Below are 21306 nucleotides of genomic sequence, written 5' to 3'. Positions count from 1 at the left end.
GCGCTGCTGCGCAGTCTAGTATCACAGAACATGAGCGCGCTGCTGCCAGCGCGCTCATGTTCCCTCAGCAGCACAGGGGAGAAGGAAGCAGTCTCTCCCTCCCCCTGTGCTGCTGCTGCCACCAATGAGGAGAGAGGGGCGGAGGAGAGGCGGGTGCACTGCACCACCAATGATTGGAGGACCTTTTTTATGGGTTTGGACTTAAAGTTACCAGGCTACACAGAGCGGCGCCCAGGGATCTCCCTGCACCTACTATTATTCCTGGGCGCCGCTTCGTTCGCCCGCTGTGCCCCAGTTACAGTCTCCTGCTCCGTATGCCAATTACTACTATCGGAGTGATGGGGAGGAGACACCAGCTTCTCTAGTGGGCGTTCCTTCTCCCTGGCTGTAGCGCTGTCCAATCGTAGCGCAGCTCACGGAGAAGGAACGCCTACTAGAGAAGCTGATGTCTCCTCCCCATTGCTCCGGTAGTACTAATTAGCATACGGAGCAGGAGACTGTAACTGGGGCACAGCGGGCGAACGAAGCGGCGCCCAGGAATAATAGTAGGTGCAGGGAGATCCCTGGGCGCCGCTCTGTGTAGCCTGGTAACTTAACTAAGTCCAAACCCACAAAAGGTAGTCTAACTCTTAATACAGGAGGCGGGTGCCTGCCGGCAGCAGAATCACATTGCCGGCACCCTGCCTCTGACAGGGAGCTGCGATCAGCCGCAGTTAACCCTTAATACAGGAGGCAGGTACTGGCAGCAAATCTGAGGGGTTAATTATTATTGGTGGCGCAGCGCCCCCTCCCCCCCTAGTATTAAAATCATTGATGGCAGTGGCCACAGAGTCCCCTCACCTCCTCTCATTGGTGGTGCAGTGGCAGTTCTGATCAGAGCCCCAGCAGTGTAATCCTGGGGCTCCGATCAGTTACCATGGCAGCCAGGACGCTACTGAAGCCCTGACGGCCATGGTAACATCCCTGCACAGAGCAGCAGGGACAGTGTGAGGTCCTATTCACCCTAATAGAGTGGGTGAATAGGACCTAATATCAGGGTGAATAGGACAAGGGATGAAAAGATCCCAGGTTCTAGCCCCTAAGGGGGAAATGGTTATTAAATGAAAAGTAAAAAAAAAAAAAAAAAAAATTTAAGTATAAATTACATATAAAATATATAAATAAACAAACAAACATACATATCGCCACGTCCGAAAAGTCCAAACTATTAAAATGGAAAAAAAAAAATCTATGCGGTGAACGCCGGAACAGAAAAAAATAAAAACTGCGCGATTCAGCATTTTTAAAAAATGCGGAATGCACGTGGCTTTTTTGGTTTATTTTTTTTTCGCGTGGTATCGAATATCGCAATACTTTTTTATGGTATCGGAATGGAACCAAAAATTTGGTATCGCAACAACTCTAGGGCAGATATTTTAGTCAATAGCTATCTAAAGGTGGCTATACACATTCAATGCTCGTTCGGCCAACAACCATCTCTCCCAGCTTCCCCATACAAATTTGGTTAGGCCAAGCATGCATGCGTGTTCAATGAGGAGAAAGGAGAAGGCTGTTGCAGACACTTCTGGTGGTGGCTTATCTCCATGGAGAACTAAAAGGATCCGGGCATTGAAAAATCAACACCCGATCCTTCTCTGGCCCAACATAATCTGTCGCGAGCTCCCCATATGCATTAGATCGGCGGGCAAACCTGCTGTTTTTGGCAATTGATCGATTAATCTGTATGGGGCCCTTTAGGGCTCAGGCACAACTGTTGTCTATTTTGTGTGCCGCCAATTGTTGAGCTGCAAAACATGAATACCAGCCGTGTGCATCCTGCATTTTACGGAACGTCCGGGCCATAATAGAAAAGCCCTATCCTTGTCCATAATGCAAACAAGAATAGAACAGGTTCTATATTCTTGTGGAAGTGAACAGCACAAGTTGTGCTGTCCACATCTTTTGGGGCCCCATTGAAGTGAATGGGTATGCATCTGACCTGCAAAAAACACGGATCGGATGAAGTCAAAATTAGTTTGTGTGCATGAGCCCTTAGGCTCGGTCCACATTCGTTTTCCGTCAGTGGCTCCAAGTATTTTGACCTTCTAAACTGTGCGGTCTGCAGCGCTATTCTTGACACTAAAAATACCAGAACCACAATGTAGCCAGAGAAACCTAATTAAAATGAATAGTGTTCATCAAAATCTGAAGCGGATCCGGACTGGCAGCAATTGCTTTGTTTGTTTGTTTGTAGCCGGGTGGTGGTGGGCGCAGGGAAGTATTGTACCCACTCCGGATTATTTGAGCGCATGCGCAGAACCATTTGTTATATTTCACAAGTAATAGTTTTAAATTATGCGGCAGGGACCAGAGTACTTCTACAGATAATTTATGGTGTGCAGAATAAAGTTCTGAGTTACCTGACGGGTTTGGTTCTGGAATCATGGATGCCTAAGAGAAAACATGTAAACCATAAATACGTGGCGCCATGATATAAATCCATTCTTACAGCCCATGGGCACAGTTTCAAATAAAAATCACCAGAAATGTGTTATAATATTCATTAGAAAAGTGAAATCCCTGCAAGTTCTGGTGCCTGAAACCCTGCACCAGAGAGAGATAGCGGTAAATCACTAGGACCGCCCACTGGACTCAGAATGAGATTTATAGCGAAAAATTATGTCATCCTGAAAGTTTCCTGGCAAAACTGTAGATCTGCTCAGCTTCTCCTGATGGGACACTCAACGTGGATAGGTATCCTTTAAGACGCCCAACATGCACACTTACTGAGCTGCCCTTGTAACTCCCATAGAAGTGAAAAGGAGGATTCTGAGAGTTGTAGTTCCAGAACAGCTGGAGTGCCGGAGGCTGCTGATCCCTGACTTATATAATATAGGAATATTTTACTTCCTTACCATTTCACTGGGCTGTAATATGGAGGCTAAATGGAAAGAGAAAAAAAACTATTAGAAATTATAAGCAGTTTATTACATGTGTAGATTAGGTGCATAGATTTCATGGATTAAAGGGATTGTTTCGCTTCCCCGATACCAACAAAAAAACAAAACAAGGCTGCAGCGGTGACATACAGGTATACAACTGCTGTGACCGCAGCAGGCAATCAATGGCCTCAGAGGTGTATGGCATGAGAGGCCAGTGCAGCCCAGCAGATGTATAGACTCTGTAGAATGCATGTATACAGACTGTAGCGTTTGGGTCAGTACATGGATGCACATTTCCTGCATCACTATGACAGGTTACTCTTGCACAAGCTGGATGACCTTTACAAGCTGGCCATGCTTAGTAGATAGGAGCCGCCTATACACATTAGACTGTCAGTGAGGGGTCCTGTTTAATGCCTGGGCCCACACCAGAGTACTGGTCATCAGAGGGAAGCTGAACGGACGTCTGGGGGTGGCATCATTTTAGGATCGCCATATCTAAAATGAATCGGTGCTGCACGGGGTGAAATCTATGGTTTGGCGACCTACAGCCACGTGGAGTCTGAGTCCTATGGGTGAATAGCTTCTACATCAATCACGCCATCCTGTAAGATTTCCCTGGATGCTATATACACTGAAAGTGCAGAATATAATAATTAGCGGTAAGCATGTACCGCGTTTCTGGATTTTGTTGACTGTCTTGAGAAGGAGAGAAGTGGCAGCATTGCCGAATCTTTGCTTTAAAATTATCTCTTTTTTAATTAGGATGTAAAACATTGACAGGTAGGGATGATCTCAGCAACATATGGTGAAAGAGGGTGACAAATAATACACTGCGAGTGACAGACGCTACATCACAGCATCTGCTCCGACATCGTGTCCTATACTCTGACACGCTTTCATCATCTGCTCCGCAAGAAAACACTGGGGACAGCAGGTTCATTGACAATATTTCATATAGACATTTCATTTGGGACAGGAGGATTCTGCCTTCATTTTGGAGCATACTCTACAGTTCAAAATTGCTCCCTGTGGCCATCAAGGATCACATGATCATGACCTTCAATGTTAAATGTGGCCAGTACTGCACTATACCCAAAGAAAACACCTTCAACTGCTCCCTGCCAGCTCCTTCTGGTCTCTGACGTGTATACTTCTGGACTGGGTCATGTGCGCCACTGCAGCCAATCACTGGTATCAGCTGTGTCCCCAAGCTGCATGTCATTGCTCAGTCACATGACAGCTGAGGCCTGTGATTGGCTGCAGTGGTGCACATGACCCCCGTTCACAAGTTTACACATCAGAGACCAGAAGAGCCAGAAGGACCCTCGTTGCTGGAACAGAGCTGTGGGAAGCAGGCAATCCTAACAACATTTACCATTGCCGCAAAAGCTAGGATACCCATTTAGAGGGGTTTTCTGTGAATAAGTACTTTTTCTCTAATGCCCGCAGCCTGTCTCCAAAATAAGAAAAATGTATACTTACCTGCTGCCTGCCACTCCGGGCCTCCACGCAGCCTCCGGTGTGTCCATGTTTCGATCCGCCGCTGCATGGCCACAAGCAGCACATCACCACTGAAGCCAGTCATCGGCTGCAGAGGAGCAGGTGACTAAACCCATGCAGCGCTGGATGTAAAGCTCTGGGGACCGGAACACGAACACAGCGGAGGCTGGGTGGAGGACCGGAGCAGGTATGAAGCGGCCAGTGCTCATGCCGATATGTACCGTATGTTGTATGCAACCTCAATTATCCTATCAGGGCAAGAGTTGTACGTGAAAATTGCGGCTATTTCGTCCATGCTGAAATGCATGCTATACATCAGATCACGTGGGAGTCACCGTAAAACTGCAGCTGCTCACAGACAACCACGTGTCACCAAGGAGACCTAGCCAAAGTATGGCATCAGAAGATCCCTCTGCCAATAAGTGGCTTCAACTGGGTGAAGGTGGTGACCCATTCACCCAGTGTCCTCAAAGACAACATCTTCCTAAATACAAGCCGCCATGGTGAACATGAAAAATACAGCATTAGGGCTCATGCACCCGAACGTATTTTCTTTCGGTGTCCATTCAGGTTTTTTTGTGGAACCGTTCATTTCAATGGGTCCGAAAAAAAAAAAAAAAAGGAAGTTATTCCGTTTCCATATGTCCGTTCTGCAAAAATATTGTCTTATTATTGTCTGCATTACGGACAAGGATAGGACTGTTCTATTAGGGGCCAGCTGTTCCGTTCCGCAAAATACATACGGTCGTGTGCATGAGCCCTTAGATGTTGGCCATTCAAATGAAACATGGAATTTCTCCTACGAGTCTTGTGAGAATGGATTTGTCCTGCGGTGACTGGAAGAGGTCGGCAAGAATCATTAGCAACAAAGTCTGAGGAGGTTTAGGGCCAAGTTGAAAAATAACATCTCTATACCAGGTTGGCACAAACCTCTGAATGTGCATGGCCACCTTAATCCACATGTAAAGGATCGGGGCTATTTGCAACCATTTTTATTACTCCTATGCATCAAAAATAAAAATGAAGGCATTTTGCAAATCTAGAGACACTATCTAGCTCGATCCTGTGTTACTCCGCTTCCTTTGCCCCCTCTCCTCGCTAGCCTACAGTCAGTAGAAGAAAGGGCTGATGAAAGAAGAACACGGCTACCCACAGGGTTTGTTTGTAGTCTGTAACCATGAAGACATAGAAGCCTGCCTAGGAGCTGGATACACAAAAGTTTTTTTGTTTTTGTTTTAAATCGCCACTATTTGCAAACTTTTGGAGCCCCCAAGCTGGAGCAATAACTGCAGAAGAGCACACAACCTCTAACTTAGGCTACTTTCACACCAGCGGCAGCCTTCTCTAACAGGCTGTTCCGGCGGGTGAACATGTCGTAGTTTTGAAACGGCCGCCTCTCGGCATGTTTGCCGTGCTGCCGGCGAAACTCTGGCGGCATGTGTGCACTAGCAGCAGCACGGATCCGGCAGCCTAACAGAGTAGGCTGCCGCTAGTGTGAAAGTAGCCTTAAAAGGGGGTTTCTCACTTAGCAAATAGCATTTATCATGTAGAGAAAGTTAATACAAGGCACTTACTAATGTATTGTGATTGTCCATATTGCTTCCATTGCTGGCTGGATTCATTTTTCCATCACACTATACACTGTTAGTTTCCAGAGGTTATGACCACTCATCAATCCAGCAGCGGTGGTCATGCTTGCACACTATAGGAATAAGCGCCGGCCTCTCTTAGGGTCAGCACTCAGTGGCATGCATGCGCAGCAGCTCCCGGCCACCACCAGCGGTGGTCGTAACCTATGGATACAAGCAGTGTATAATGTGATGGAAAAATGAATCCAGCCAACAAAGGAGGAAATATGGACAATCACAATACATTAGTAAGTGCCTTGTATTAACTTTCTCTACATAAATGTAATTTGATGAAGTGAGATAAGAACCCCTTTAGAGAGGACCTGTCACCACTCCTGACATGCCCGTTTTAATAGCTTCATGCATTCCCCATGTAACAACGATTCTGGAGCATCTATTCTTATGGTCAATGTTGTGCCATTCCTCTATTATTTCTACTAGAAGTTATGAATGAATTGCTATTAGCCTTCAGTAAGGGTACAGAGGGGAGGTAACCAGTTGGGGGTGTGTCCCTGCACAGACTGAAAATGGCAGCACTGATTGGATAGAGGCAGACTGTGCAGGTACACCCCCCCAACTGGTTACCTCCCCTCTGTACCCTTACTGAAGTCTAATAGCAATTCATCCATAACTTCTAGTAGAAATAATAAAGGAATGGCACAACATACAGACACAAGAATAGATGCTCCAGAATTGGTATTACATAGGGAATATATGAAGCTACTAAAACAGGTATGTCAGGAGCGGTGACGGGTCCTCTTTAACAAGCAATTACTCTTTGTTTTGAGGAAAAATAAAAGGTTTCACAGAAGATATCCGATCCCAAGTGATGGAAGTGAAATGTAGGATTTGCTGGTGACATACTGTACATACTCCTATAATTTGCTACTTTATCACCACACAAAATAAGCAAGAGCTGTGCTAAGGTCCGTCACATCTGACTTACCTTTATTCCTTCTGTAGAAGATTTCCGGCAGCATATGTGAGCGTTTGAGGTAAAAAAAGGAGGCCACCGAAAGAACAAGGAAGAGACTGATGAAGAGCGTTCCCAGGAGGAGAGATGCCGCCACCCCAGGATTACCTGCATGGGACAATGAACAAAACGTACCACAATCACACTCCATATTTAAGGCACTTTATACAACTAATTGGGATATGCATAAAAATAAAATAAAAAAATAAAATCACATTAACTGAGGAATAGCCTTGAGCGAACTAAAGTTCCGGTTATCGAAGAATCCAGTTATGGATTCTGAATTCCGATATGGTCTGTGGTAGCGGAATCCATAGCCCTTTGGATGCCGAATTTATAACCCATGTGCTCAACACTACTGAGGAACAAACGGAACACTTACCTGGTGACCTTTTCATCTTTTTAGTTGCAGATCTGCTGATTCTCAGGCTTCTTTTCTGTCATCCAAGATGGCCGCACCTCTTCGTAGACTGCCCGATGCACACGGAATCAGTAGCCCAAGACACTTCCTACTTGTCCAACCCTTTTCTCGGATTGCCCAGCATTGGCCAACCCAAGGGCAGCAGGCAGTGCCTTGTGTATCACATGCACAGTATAAATCAAGTAGGCTGCCAGGTTGTGCGGACATCTTGAATGGCAGAAGAGGAGCCCAGGAACTGGCGGATCTGCAGCTAAAAGATGGAAAAGAGGGCAGTTTGTTCCCCAGTTGTGAACCAGAGGGACGATTTTCCCATCACCTACAGTATGGCAGAGGAAATATGAAATTCCTATGTTGCTCTGCCTACCAGTCAGCAGACAAGATCTGGCTGTAGATCATTGATCATGAGATTGTTGAGTAATGAAAGCCAATTTGAAATTTAAGGAGTTCTCTCAACAGTCAACCCCTTTAACATGATTGGCAGCAGAGAGACGATTTTGGAGGCCGTCTTTGCCTGGTTATTTGTAAGTGTAAATTACATGGCAGCTTTTCAGATGAATGGCCGTCTAACAAGAAGGCCCAAGTCTGCCAAAGCTGGTGTTTGTTAGGGGCCCCTCTGACCTACGGTAAGTGGGAAAACGGAACGTGGTTGAATTATAATGGATCCAAAATCCTACATTTAAAACAGGCTCCAAGGGAATCATAGGTTCAATGAAACCTATATCTCACATGGACATCTTCAGTTGCGTTTCTTGGCAGTGAAAGAAGTCGTGCTCAGTTGATGTAACTTCTGTGACCGGACACAATAATCAGTCAAAACTGGAAAAATTGTATGAATCTACGAGGCGGAAAAGAAAAAGGTGCACAAAAGTGGACTTCATGTGATGGGAGCCACAGGACTAGTTGTTGGGCTCCAGCCTCAGTGTTGTGAAGGAAAAAGGCCCAAACTTCTATCTCTAAGGCTATTTTCACCCATTAAATGTGTATGTCTGAGTTTTCTGATGGGAAATCCTTGCAATGGACCCAGTGTGAAAGGAACTTAAAGAGGATCTTTCAGCGGTCCTGACATTACAATATAAGTACCTGGCAGTGTAGGGCATATTGATGCGATGTGATATTGCTTATTCTTTTTCTATGCGCTACTCTGTTCCCCCGCTGTGCCCCCCGTTCTGGTTTACCACCTGCTATGCAAATTCATACTCACAGCCAGGGAGAAAAAAAAAAAATCTCCGAGACGCCCCCTAAGAAACACGGCCATCTTCTTCTCCCTTTACCAATGGTATGGATTAGCATACAGGGCGGGAAACCCGAGTGGGGGAACGGAGCAGTCCATCGAAAAAAATTAAAAATAAGCGATATCACATCTCCTCAATATGCCCTACAATGTCAGGTACTTACATTGTAACGTCAGGACCTGTGAAAGGTCATCTTTAAATGGGTTATCTGGGAAATAATATGGATGACCGATCCAAAGGAGTGTCTGGCCTCATAACAGCTGATCAGCGGGGGTCCCAGGTGTCGGACCCCCGCCGATCTGATAGTGATGGCCTATCCTGAGAATAGCTCAAATATTAATTCCAGGATAACCCCTTTAAAAGGGGTTTCCGGCGCAACAAATTCTTGGCAGCAGGTTTAGAATGGCTTAAAGGGGTTGGTCCATCTCAGACATTGATGGCATATCGCTTAGATCTCCAAAACGGGGTCCCCCAAAGTGATGGATAGCACACCATGCATGTGCGGAGTGCTCTCTATTCACTGCTATGGGAATTCGGAAGATAGCCGAGAGAGAGAGAGTGTTTGGCTATTTTTGGAAGTCCCATAGTGGTGAATGAAGAACGTACGGCCCTTGCACAGCCATATTTTAATTCGCTGCAATGGGACTGCTAGAAAAAGCCTACAGCAATGAATGGAGGGTGGCCGCTCTTGCACGATATTGCGCTCCTTCACTTCGTGGGACACGTTCTGGACACAGGAGCAGGTCCCAGAGGTGGCACCCTCACCTATCAGACATTGATGGCATATCCTTGTCAATATCCGAGATGGGAATATCGCTTTAAAACATAAAAGAACCAATACTCACCTCCACAGATCCCGATGCTGCCCAGGTCCCGGCTGCTCCCGACTGCCTGCCTCCATCTTGACGCACGTGAAAAACCCACGTTGCCAGTCACTAGCCGTACTGGTGACCCACCTTAGGAAATGCCCACTCAATCATTGGCTGTGTACTGATACGGGAGTAGGAAACGGAGCAGCGGAGACCCGGGCAGCAATGGAATGGCAGTGGGGTGTCGGTGGACATGCAAGTGGTATAACTGCTCTTGCTCGGGTCATGACCTTCAATTAGAATTACCTATATTTTCCAGAGAGGTTTGCTACGGTCTTTCTAGTCATGATTGGTTTAGGCTGCGTTCACATATTGTTTTAGCCCCGGGGCTTTCCAGTGGGTATACGTCTGAATACCTGGAAACCGTATTCACATTTATACCACGATGGGGGTATTAACTTTAATGGGTTAAACTGAGCTCAAGCGATTCATCTTTGGACTCCATTGGACCCATTTTCTGGTAGTTTTTGGCGTGGTTGCAGGGCAAAACTGGGTGGTAGACTGAGCTATTCAGTCAGACAGAATGTCGTACAGGTCAAATGGCGTCCAAAGATGAATTATCTGAACTCCGTTTAACCAATTTTATTCAATTTTCAGGTATTCAGCGGTGTATGCTCTTGAGGGTAAGCCCTGCAGAGGGTTAAAAAGCGCTATGAGAGGGCACCCTCAGAGGTGTATACACAGAATGGAATCTGAATAGTACAGGACACATAGCGCTCAATACCGAAGCTGGGACTCGTGAGAGCAAATGGCATAGGCTTGGACTTTTCTTAAAAAAGTTGCATTCTCGGGCCTTGCAAATACTGCCCTGCCCGTCACAATAGTTCCGTCATAGGAGGCTCAGGATGGACAGTTCTAGTTCCGACAGAGGAGTGGGAGGACACAAACGTAGATACATTTGACAGCAAGGGATGCCACGGTTGTAATTAACGGGGCCTCCTGGATGAGATTGTGAAGGTGCACACATATAGCAGTCCTGGCTCCAGGATCACAACCTGCTTTGGCAGCACATGATACCCCTGGACATGTGGGCAGCATTAGCTTCTCTTTGCTCATTTCATTTGCATATCGCAGGACGATAAGTGTATTGATCTTAGTTTAATCATTAGGTCTCACAAGTAATCTGAGGCCACCTTTGAGCAGCAGTGTTCCTGGGATTTGTGCTTTGCCTTATTCTTCTAGGTCACTAAACAGACGTTGGAAATGGTTCTAATGTGACTGAGGGTCTCTAAGGGCCCCCGACACATGAATTTGCTGGGTTTTTCCCGTGAACAATAATATAGAAACTGCTTGAGTTTCTTCCACACGGCAAACCGTTTTTATGGCTTTTTTTTGTTGTATATATTATATATATAGCTTGTGCGTCCTGCATTTCATATTTACCATAGACTTTCAGCCAACATCTGGTATTTTTTTTTTAATTTTTTTTAAATCAAAAGGTGTTGTCTGGGGTCAGAGCTGAACCCGGACATATCCCTTTTTTTACCCAGGTAGCTGCTCTGATATGAGCATTTCACGCTCCGATGTTCTCCCTTGCCCTACGCTGAATTGTGTAGGGCAAGGGAATTTTCTTGAGATCCAGTGACGTCCCGGGCTCTCCAAGGGTAAGCTGGTAGGAGGCGAGCCCAGAGACATCACCGACACTAATGGGCTAGGGCAGCACTAAAGCCTGCCCATATGTGCCAGTGACGTCACCACCAACACTGCTAGGCAGAAGCCTCCACCTAGCAGTGTAAAATATATATATAAGCAAAACAATAAAGCAAATGGGCAAGGGAGAGCTTATATCAGAGGGGCTGTCTGGGTGAAAAGGGGGATATGCAACCCCCTTTAAGCTAAAACTGCAAAAAAAATAAAAATAAATAAATCACATGCAAAATGTGCTAAAACACCATAAAATGCCTGTCTGATAGTTGTGTATAGAAGGAAAATTGGGTGAAGGTAAGGCTAAAGTGAAGAAACAGAATACTGGAATTACCATAGCCGGTACCCCAAATTCCAGGCTGTATCCCCAGAGAATCTAGCAGCAGAGGGCACACGGTTTGCCTAGCTGCCATCGCTACAGCATTGCTGTCGCAGTACAGTCCGACATCAATCACATGGCACAGGTTCCTGCGCAAAATGCCACCACCTGTGCGCGCGCACACACCAGACAAATGTGATGCCCCACCAACGTGCAAACTCAGACCCTTCTCACTGTAAGCTCCAGGTTAATATAACCTACTAAGTGCCCTTGTATGTAATGGGGCACACAGTGAGCACTCTGGGTGTGTGTTGTGTCACTGGGAGGACCCTAAAAAGGTTAGCGAACACATGTACAATACCCTCCCATTGTGCATCCCCAAAAATGGGGACTGCTTGCTGTGCAGCAGTAAAATAGGTCAGACCGCTGTGTACGCCCTGCATATATAGTCCTATATCGAGTGCACCCAGTACTGCTGGGAACGGTGGTATAACCCCAGTCTGGTGAATATTACTATACATCCAGCCTTCCCTCCCACATGGTACAGAGAAGTCATGACTTTCAATGGGATCGCTCATGGCACCCGGCACATGTGTGTTGACGCCACGTCTATCACTGGACAGAAACTTATGTTTTTAAAAAAATAATCTTCTGCCTGTCGCTTGCAGGCAATGGACGCTGGAACGGTGTACAAGTCAGACGTGTCCGGCTCCGGCATAGCACAACTGGCCTGACACAATCTCATTCCTTCTGTATATACAGCATGGCGGCTCCATGATCCCCTCTCTGCCCCGACACCACGGTCTCCTACATCATATTCCAACACAAAACAGTCATTGTGAATTCAGTGAGAAAACAAAATGGTATACGGAGCGTTCACACTTACTCAGATGATGAGGAACAGATGGAGTTGTGCTGAGATTCATGTGGATTTCCGATGCTTGAGTGGTAACTGACACATGGCAAAAACAAGAACAGAAATAACAATGCTGGAATGACTGGCGCCATCAAAACCATTTAATTATGTGCAAGGTGTAGAGCGGAGTCGGCAGAGGAGGCCGCTATTTTTACAGGGTTTCAGTTTCATTTGCCGTTAAAGGGGTCAGTCTCACTTCAGAAAGTGGCATTTATAATAGAAAGTTAATACAAGGCACTTACTAATGTATTGTGATTGTCCATATTGCCTCCTTTGCTGGCTAGATTCATTTTTCCATCACAATATACACTGCTCGTTTCCATGGTTACGACCACCGTGACATCCATCAGCAGTGGTCGTGCCTGTACACTATAGAAAAAAGTACCGGCTTCTCTGGTGGCCGGGACCGTGAGCTCATATAGGCCGGTGCTTTTTTCTATAGTGTGCAAGCACGACCACCGCTGTTGGATGGCAGGGTGGCCGTGACCATGGAAACAAACAAACAGTGTATAATGTGATGGAAAAATGGATCCAGCCAGCAAAGGAGGCAATATGGAGAATCACAATACATTAGTATGTGCCTTGTATTAGCTTTCTCTACATGATAAATGCCATATGATGTAGTGAGACAACCCCTTTAAGGATCATTTCATTCCTGTTGCTTTTATACCGTCAACATATTCAGCATTGCTATACAGACAGTCATCATTCACATCCGTCTCCGCCTAAGGGTGCATTCAGATGACGGTATTTCTGAGTCCGCATTTGTTCCGCAACAGGTGTGGACACATTCATTTCCATGGGGTCACAAAAGATGCGGACAGCACACTGTGTGCGGTCCGCATCCGTAGTTCCATTCCGTGGCCCCCCAAAAAAAACAATACAGAGCAGGTCATAATCTTGTCTGCAATCGCAGTTCTATTTAGGGCTGTCTCTGTGCTCTCTGCAAAATGTGGGCGGCAAAACACTTACGCTCGTCTGAATGTAGCCTTAGGGTAGGTTCACACCTCCGTTCATCGGATCCAGCAGAGAACCTTATCCAGCCTGGCCGGATACTGCCATCCACCGCCGGATCCCTTTGACTATAAGTGGGTCTGGCGTCTTTCCGGCACGAGTGCCAGGTTTTGGTCGGATCACTTTATGGTCAATGGGGTCCAGCGGGGACCGGCAGTATCCAACTAGTTTGGTGAACTCCCAAAGGCTGTGTTCTGCCTGCTGGATCTGATAAGTGGAGGTGTGACCCTACCGGTACAATCTCATTTCCCTATCTTACAAACACAGGAGCCAAATTTCACTGAAAGGCGTTTAACCCCTTCAGGACAAAGTCCATTTTGTGTTTTCGTGTAAAGGGTTTTTCCAAGATTTTGAGACCGATAACTTATCCTCTGGATAGGTTATCAGTATCTGATCGGTGGGAGTCCGACACCCGGGACCACCGCCGATCAGCTGTTTTGAGAAGGCACCGGCGCTCCTGTGAGTGCCGGTGCCTTCCCCGTGCTTATCAAGCGCAGCGCCGTACATGGTGTAGCGGCTGTGCTTGGTATCGCGCTCAGCCCCATTCACTTCTACAGGATAGATTATCAGTATTAAAATCTCGGAAAACCCTTCTAAACCTCCTTCTTCCAAGAGCCATATTTTTCTGCCCAAATGAGGGATTCAAAATCCACACCGCAACGTGTAGATTAAATATATATAGATTTTTAATGCTCATCTACTGTACTTAGCTGGAACTGTATTCTGTACTGTAGGCGGTGTATTCATATATCATTTTTGTTATTTTAAAATGTAAAAAATTCTGCTGTGTCGACATACTGCGACACCTTTTTATTCCTATGGCTACTGAAATAAATGTAGCTGTTTTTTGGGGGGATTGGGCTTTGAATATTTTTTTAAAAGGAGAAATATTTCTTCTTTTTCCGTTGAATTTGGGTGGAAAACGTACAATATTACGTAGCATTATGAAAATACTACTAACACCATGTTAGGTCGCGTTGTGGCCCATCCCTTTTCACGCTACGTTATGAAGTCACGGATTAATAAGGACACTATATGTAGTAATAGTTGAAGTTCTTCAAGGGACAAGAATTTGGTGATGCGGGTTTACTGCACGTGCAGGATTAGCACTCGCTCCGCACGTAGGTGAATCACTGGAGAGGTGCCAAGAATCCAGACGAAGCCAGGTAGACTGGTTCAGATATGCAAACATTTTTCTACAAACAATGACAACAACAATGCGCAAATGATCAGAAAGTACTAGAACAGAGCGATATTTATAGGTGCTGACCCCACCTGCTGCACCCACAGCTCGCTCCCAGTGACGCGCCCTTACTGGATTCTACCGGACCAGAAGCTTCACAGGGGTTGTCCGTCCTTTACAATCCCCTTCTGTTGCATAGTTGGTAAGGCTGGAAAAAAGTCACAGGTCCATCCAGTCAAGCTTATGGGTGCAGATTAGTGTCGAGCGAATCAAAGCTAAACAAATTGACTTTGATTGGAATTTCAGGTAAAAAAAAAAAAAATTTATTCGCCACAAAGCCGGATTTCCTGGCACTTCGTGGTCACTAATCACTTTTTCCTGAAATGGCGGTAAAAAACAAATAAAAACGCGCCAAATCTCTCGCAAGCCGACGTGTGACATCATTAGGTCATCACGCTGGCCGGGAATGGTGACGTCATCAGTGACGATGTCATCACGTCAGCATGTTCTGTTGACAACGCCATTAAAACCCATGGGGAAAACCACTCTACAGACGGTGTGGAATCGCACAAACAATTGACATGCCGCAGATTTTAAAATGCGCACGGGGGGGGGGGGGGGGGGTCAATTTCCTTGCATGCAAAATACGCAACGTGTACAGGAGATTTCGCAAACCTCATTCACTTTGCTGGCCCTGTATTACGCTGCACAGAAATTCACAACATGTTCGGGTGGTCTTAGACGTAAGCTCAGGTTACCGCGTGAAGGGTCCATGGATTCTAGAGAACTGACAGCACTGCCCCACAGAAGACTGCGAACACGTTCCATACGTGGGTGCACTTTGTGTCCTTATTCAGGAAAAGCACTTCTGTTCTGCTGAAACATGGCTCCCACGTGCCCAAAGCAACGCCCACCCGGCCGGGCACTTGGGAGCCGCCTTCCAGCAGAACAAAAGTGTTTTTCTGGACATGGAATACAGATAAGGAGTACACACAGGTACCGCGTTTCCCCGAAAATAAGACCCATACAATAAGCCGTAGCAGGATTTCTAAGCATTTGCGCTATATAAGCCATACCCCGAAAATAAGACCTAGTGATAGGTGTGGCCATGCAGCGTACCGGCGCAGAGCGGTAAAGAAGACAGGCAGCCCTTCTCATCTGCCCCATCGTGACCGCTGCTATCTTGGAGGTGACCGGAGAGGTGCGGGCAGCCCCATCAACAAGGTCGGCTCCCCCCGTGAGGGCCCGGTAGTCCTGTGCGTGCTACAAGCGGAGGCATAGAGGGAGACTATGAAGTGGGGGGCAGGACGCTCTGCTATAGGTAGTGTGTCCCCTCAGGGGGAAGACGTAAAGCTGTGGCTCCCCCAGAACCAGTCTGTGGGTCTCTCTCACACCACACATACATCAGGGTATAGGGGAAAAGCTTCAGCTTTTGTAGGATTGTTGTTCCCTACGTAATAAAAGTAAGACATCCCCTGAAAATAAGCCATAGTGTGTCTTCTGGAGGAAAAATAAATATAAGACGGTGTCTTATTTTCGGGGAAACACGGTATGTATGGAAGGTGTCTGCAATCTTCTGTGTTAGTTATATTGGTGAATATGACGTGACAGGCTCCCTTTAAGAAACACAGCAAAGAGGTTAAAATCTTAAAGGGGTTGTCAGACACTAACAAATGCCCCCCCATGTGCCCGGGAACTTCACACTGATTCTACTTGCTTGGCTCCCCGCGCCGCCGCTTCTGCCCGTGCGCGGATGAAAACATCTGGTGTCGGGGGGAGATCACGGGGCGCAGCCAATGGCAGGTGGGGACGAGCCTCCCTAGCATCACCCACGCTGCCATTGGCTGCTCCGCCCCTTTGTTTTCATCCGCGCACAGGGAGAAGCAGCCCCTTTGAGCCTTCTTCACACACTGCAGTAAAAAAATAAAAATAAATATGAAATCATCCTTAGGGCTTATTCAGACGGCCGTATGCGGTCGGCAAACATGCGAATCGTTTTTTTTTGCGTATTAGATGCTGTCCCATTCACTTCTATGGGGCCTTTTCTTCCATTGCACAGCTCATCAAAACAAATGAAACATGTCCTATACTTGTCAGTGAAAATCAGGACATGGCCCCATTAGGCTCCATTCACACGTCCGCAAAATGTGTCCGCATCCTTTCCGCAATTTTGCGGAAAGGGTGCGGACCCATTCATTCTCTATGGGGACGGAATGTGCTGTCCGCATCCACATTTGCGGATCCGCACTTCCGCATCCGTGCTTCCGTTTCCGCCAAAAAATAGAACATGTCCTATTCTTGTCCGCAATTGCGGACAAGAACAGGCATATTCTATTATGTCGGCAATGTGCGGTCCGCAAAATGCGGAACACACATTGCCGCTTTCCGTGTTTTGCGGATCCGTGTCTCCGTGTATCCGCAAAACACATTGCGGACGTGTGAATGGAGCCTTAAATGTCTATGGGTCAGCAAAAAAACGGAATGCAATCCGTTTTGCGGACATGCTGAACTGTCCGCAAAAAAATGGATCCGCATTTTTGCGGACAGCATACGGCCGTCTGAATGAGCCCTTAAAGGGGTATTCCCTTCTCAGACAATAGGGGCATATTGCTAGGATATGCCCCCATTGTCTGATAGGTGCGGGTCCCACTGCTGGGACCCGCACCTACAACGAGAACGAAGCGGGGAGCACTGTAGCTAGAGGACCCCGGATTTGCCAGGGTCTGTCCACCACCAAGCGCTGCTCCCATAGAAGTGAACGGGAGCGCACGGCGCATGCGCGGCCAATGCTCCCACTCATTTCTATGGGGCAGACAGTAATAGCCGAGCCGGCTATTTTCGGCTGCCCCATAGAAATGAATGGAGGGTGTCTGCGCATGCGCAGTGCGCCCTCCATTCAATTTCCGCCTCCGTTCCCCCACCACTGGGACCCGCACCTATCAAACAATGGGGGCATATCCTAGCGATATGCCCCCATTGTCTGAGATGGGAAAACCCCTTTAAGGCTAAATGCACATGATCAGGATTGCATACGGATTCACAGCGCGGATTTGCGTGCGGAGAATCCGCACCGTAGGTCATACACATTGTATTCTATGAGAATTTGAGATTCTTATGCACACGATGCAGATTCTCTCAGTCTGGATTTTAAATCCGCAGCATGTCAGTTTGTTTTATTTTTCCTGACTGGATTTTCTCCATTCACAGTAAAATCCTCACTTATGCGGATTCTCCGCATACAAATCCTGAACGTGTGCGTGTACGCTAAAGGTCTTGTTTTATCACCCAGACGAGTGCCACCCTTGGCCCTCAGGCTAGTTTCACATCTGCGGCAGAGAACAGCTGGAATGCCCGCTGGCCCCATTAACTATAATTGGGTCCGACGGAGATCCGGTAAATAAGCCGAGAATCGGCCGGACACAAACCGCTGCCAGATGTGAAAGTAGCCTTACAGTATCTGGTATTGCAGCTCCTCCCCAAGTGAATGAACCTGAACGGCCATACTACACACAGCCTAGGGACAGGCACGGCGCAGTTCCTCACAAAAAGCAGGCCTTTTTTTCTAATCATGGACAACCCCTTTAATTCTAGCCAGTGTGAATCCTTAGCACACAACATAAGCACCTCTGCCTACACTTCAAGAGGTTGGCTTCCTTGGGCTCCATCAGTAACTTCTACAACCAGGAAAACTCCAGCCTTAGTTTTATCATTTCCAATAGTGGTCAGATGTTCTGTGGTAATTTTATTTGATGGGTAGAAATACTCCAGCAGTGATGAGCCTGTAGGACCGGCCTTCACGCATGGTCCACTTCTTTTATGCTCTCCTTGTCAGGTGGACAGGAGGAGACGTGCGCGCGAGTGGCAGAGCTGCGTGTGTCAAATGCCGCCTCTCCTGTCTAACTGGATGGACCACTTCTACAGCTGCACTATACACACACACAATATAAAAGGAGCGGCCGCAGAAGACACACAGACCGACGATGGACGGGGTGAAAAAAGAAACTAGGCAAGTGGTCTAAAATCTGGAGCAATATTGCTGCACAAATTACCACACCTCGGCAGTCATGGCATGCTGGGAGTTGTAGTTTCAGGAGGGTCATTGGAGACCACTGCACCATAAATCTATTTTCTGTATGTGTATATTACAATAAGGGCTAGTGCACCCAACCGTATTTTTAGTTTGCGTCTGATCCACGATTTCTGGCGGCTGGCACACAGATCCATTCATTTCTAGGAGGTTGCAAAAAAAAAAACGCGGACAGCACGTTGAGGTCATCTGCGTGTGGTGTGCGGCCTTTCCGCAAATTATAGAACATGTCCTATTTTTGCGGCCAATTATAGCAGTTTCTATGACACAGGCTGAGGAAAAAGCGGGATGCACGCGGGCGGTATACGTGATCCAAAATACATACACAGTCGTGTGCGAGTAGATGAGAGGTACAGATATACTACAGAGGCACTTACCGCCCCTGCACGCCGTCACATTCTGAGACACTTCCAAGCTGGTTTCATTATCACACTTTATGCACGAAAGGCTCGTGTCATTCGTCCACACCTGGTAACAACCTAGGAAGGAAAAAGTCTATTAAACTCCAAAGGAAAGGACACCAAACACAAGTGGCAGGTCATACAAGATTAGTCAGCATTCCTACACCGCATTTTGCTGCGGGTTTTTGTGGAAAGGTTTTTTGTGTTTTTCATGGTGCTTCATCTGTGTGTTTATTTTCCTGCAGCCACATAGACACGCTGTGGATTGCGTGTCCGGATTTGTGGGCAGCAAAGTGGATGAGATTTTAATAAATCTCTTCCACGTGCTGCAGAGAAAAATCGGTGCCGTAATCGGCATGCTCTGCGGATTTGAAATGCAAAGCTTGTCAGTTCTTTCTGTGGATTTCCACAGCAGATTTCCCCCGTTACAGCATAGTGCGAAGTCTACGGCAACCCCACCACAAAATCTGCATGTAAAACACGTGGAGTGTAGTCCACGGCAAACCTGCAACCGATTTCTAGCTTCCAATTTAGTTGTGCTTCACACGGCCATGCTCGGTATGTGTATCGGCCGCATCTCCTGGACCGCGGTCCCCCTGACCTGGACTGACTGCGTCAGTCATTTATGATACAGGCAGTTCATATCTGATCACGGCTCTATTGTGCTGTACTCACGTCATCATGTGAGTACAGTACAATAGACTCACAATCTGATAGGAATGGACTGTACCATAAAAGACTATGATGCAGTCAGTTTGGGTCAGGGAAGCTGCAGTCAGTCCAGGAGATGCGACCGACACACATACAGAGCATGGCCGTGTGAATCAGCCCTTATGCTACGTGTGGTTGTAGCCTAAAAGTCTATATCCAACCATTATAACATTTACAGATCAGGGTACGGCATTTTTTTTTTGTATTTCTTGTATATGCTTCTTTAGAGGTTTTCAAAAACAGCAGTAATATTGGGTCTAAAATGGTCTTGCGCTCTGTGAGCTGGATGATCAGAATCTGAGATACTGTATCTGATGTTGGATTAAAAAAAATAACTTAAAAAAAGACAAAGAAAGCTAGGATTTACAGTGTGACATGTAGAGCCGTCTGTTTTCTCTTGCATACACCCAACATACCAAGCAGAAACCCACCCCATTCCTTAGTCAGTCATCGCTCTGGAGATTATGTCATTCAATACGGTTTGGACACTGCAAGTATTCTGGGTGTGATCCGCAGTCAGAAGAAATGTTAAGACGACATAACCGATCAGTCCTGTTTAGGCTAACGCGTCTCAGCAGCTTCAGTGCTTACAACACAAGTTTAAATTGCGCATGAAGACACAATTTCCTTTTAAAGGGTCCTCCTGATAGGTCTTTTACCCTTTGGCTGAGTACGTAAAGGCAGCAGGCCATTCCTAATGGGAAGTTGTGATGCCTCTCCTCCGATCCGGACGTCATGTAGAGTTATAAGATATCGGGCAGAATGTGTCTGGACTGTTGCATAGAACAATCCAGGAACGCGCTGGGGGGCAGCTGCAGATCTTCTTATCCATGACTATCCTGCTGTAGGCAGCGAATCTCCATCAGGGTAATTTCTGTAGATGATGTAAGGCTACTGCCGAACAATCTTCTCCATCCCTCCCCGATTAGGCTGGAGCTTACATACCGCCTGTGGCATGCGGTCATTCTCCAGCCTCTCCTGTGCCTCTTTCATATTGACTGCATGATGCTGCTCTATACAACGATACCTTCTGACAGAGGTGACATGACCACATCATGCGATAACAAAGGGTTTTTTTGGTACTTAGATTTCGATGGCCAATCCTCATGATAGGTCATCAATATCCGATTGTGGGGGTGTTGGATCCCACCAATCACTGGATAGAAGGCTTCGCCCATTGTGTAGTTTCTGGCGCTGGCATATTTCCGCTGACTTGAAAAGGGAGCTGAGCTGCAGTACCCGGGCACGACCACTACACAGCGGGCAGAACTTTGGGCTTCTAGTTCTGTTCAATGTATAGTTTTTGGGGCTAGCCCGAAACCGCTGATAGTCAGGGTGTGGGGTGTGACTTCAATGGGAGCAGTGCTGCGGTGAGGAGCACTGTCCACTACAATGCTGAACTGCTGTATAGTACTGGTGCCAGAACTACAAAGAACAGCTGATCAAATGGGGTGTGGGGCGTCAAACCCCACCGATCAGGTAGT

General features: G+C 46.8%; 1 protein-coding gene across 4 annotated transcripts in view; it reads right to left on the bottom strand.

The window, feature by feature from the left end:
• The window catches only part of C1H1orf159 (chromosome 1 C1orf159 homolog), a 38667-nt gene that overhangs the window by 917 nt on the left and 16444 nt on the right, over nucleotides 1-21306 (bottom strand). For 3 of the 4 annotated variants that reach the window (XM_040415554.1, XM_040415553.1, XM_040415555.1), the window contains exons 5-9: nucleotides 19088-19189; nucleotides 12397-12462; nucleotides 6999-7133; nucleotides 2895-2920; nucleotides 2400-2430 (exon numbers count right to left, since the gene is read on the bottom strand). In XM_040415554.1, coding sequence (XP_040271488.1) covers nucleotides 2400-2430; nucleotides 2895-2920; nucleotides 6999-7133; nucleotides 12397-12462; nucleotides 19088-19189 — 360 coding nt within the window. The remainder of the gene's footprint in view (nucleotides 1-2399; nucleotides 2431-2894; nucleotides 2921-6998; nucleotides 7134-12396; nucleotides 12463-19087; nucleotides 19190-21306) is intronic. The other variant, XM_040415556.1, reaches the window with a different exon arrangement.

Source organism: Bufo bufo, chromosome 1, assembly GCF_905171765.1.
Source record: "Bufo bufo chromosome 1, aBufBuf1.1, whole genome shotgun sequence".
NCBI lineage: Eukaryota > Metazoa > Chordata > Amphibia > Anura > Bufonidae > Bufo > Bufo bufo.
Note: the sequence above shows the minus strand (reverse complement) of the source record. Positions and strands in the feature narration are given on the sequence as shown.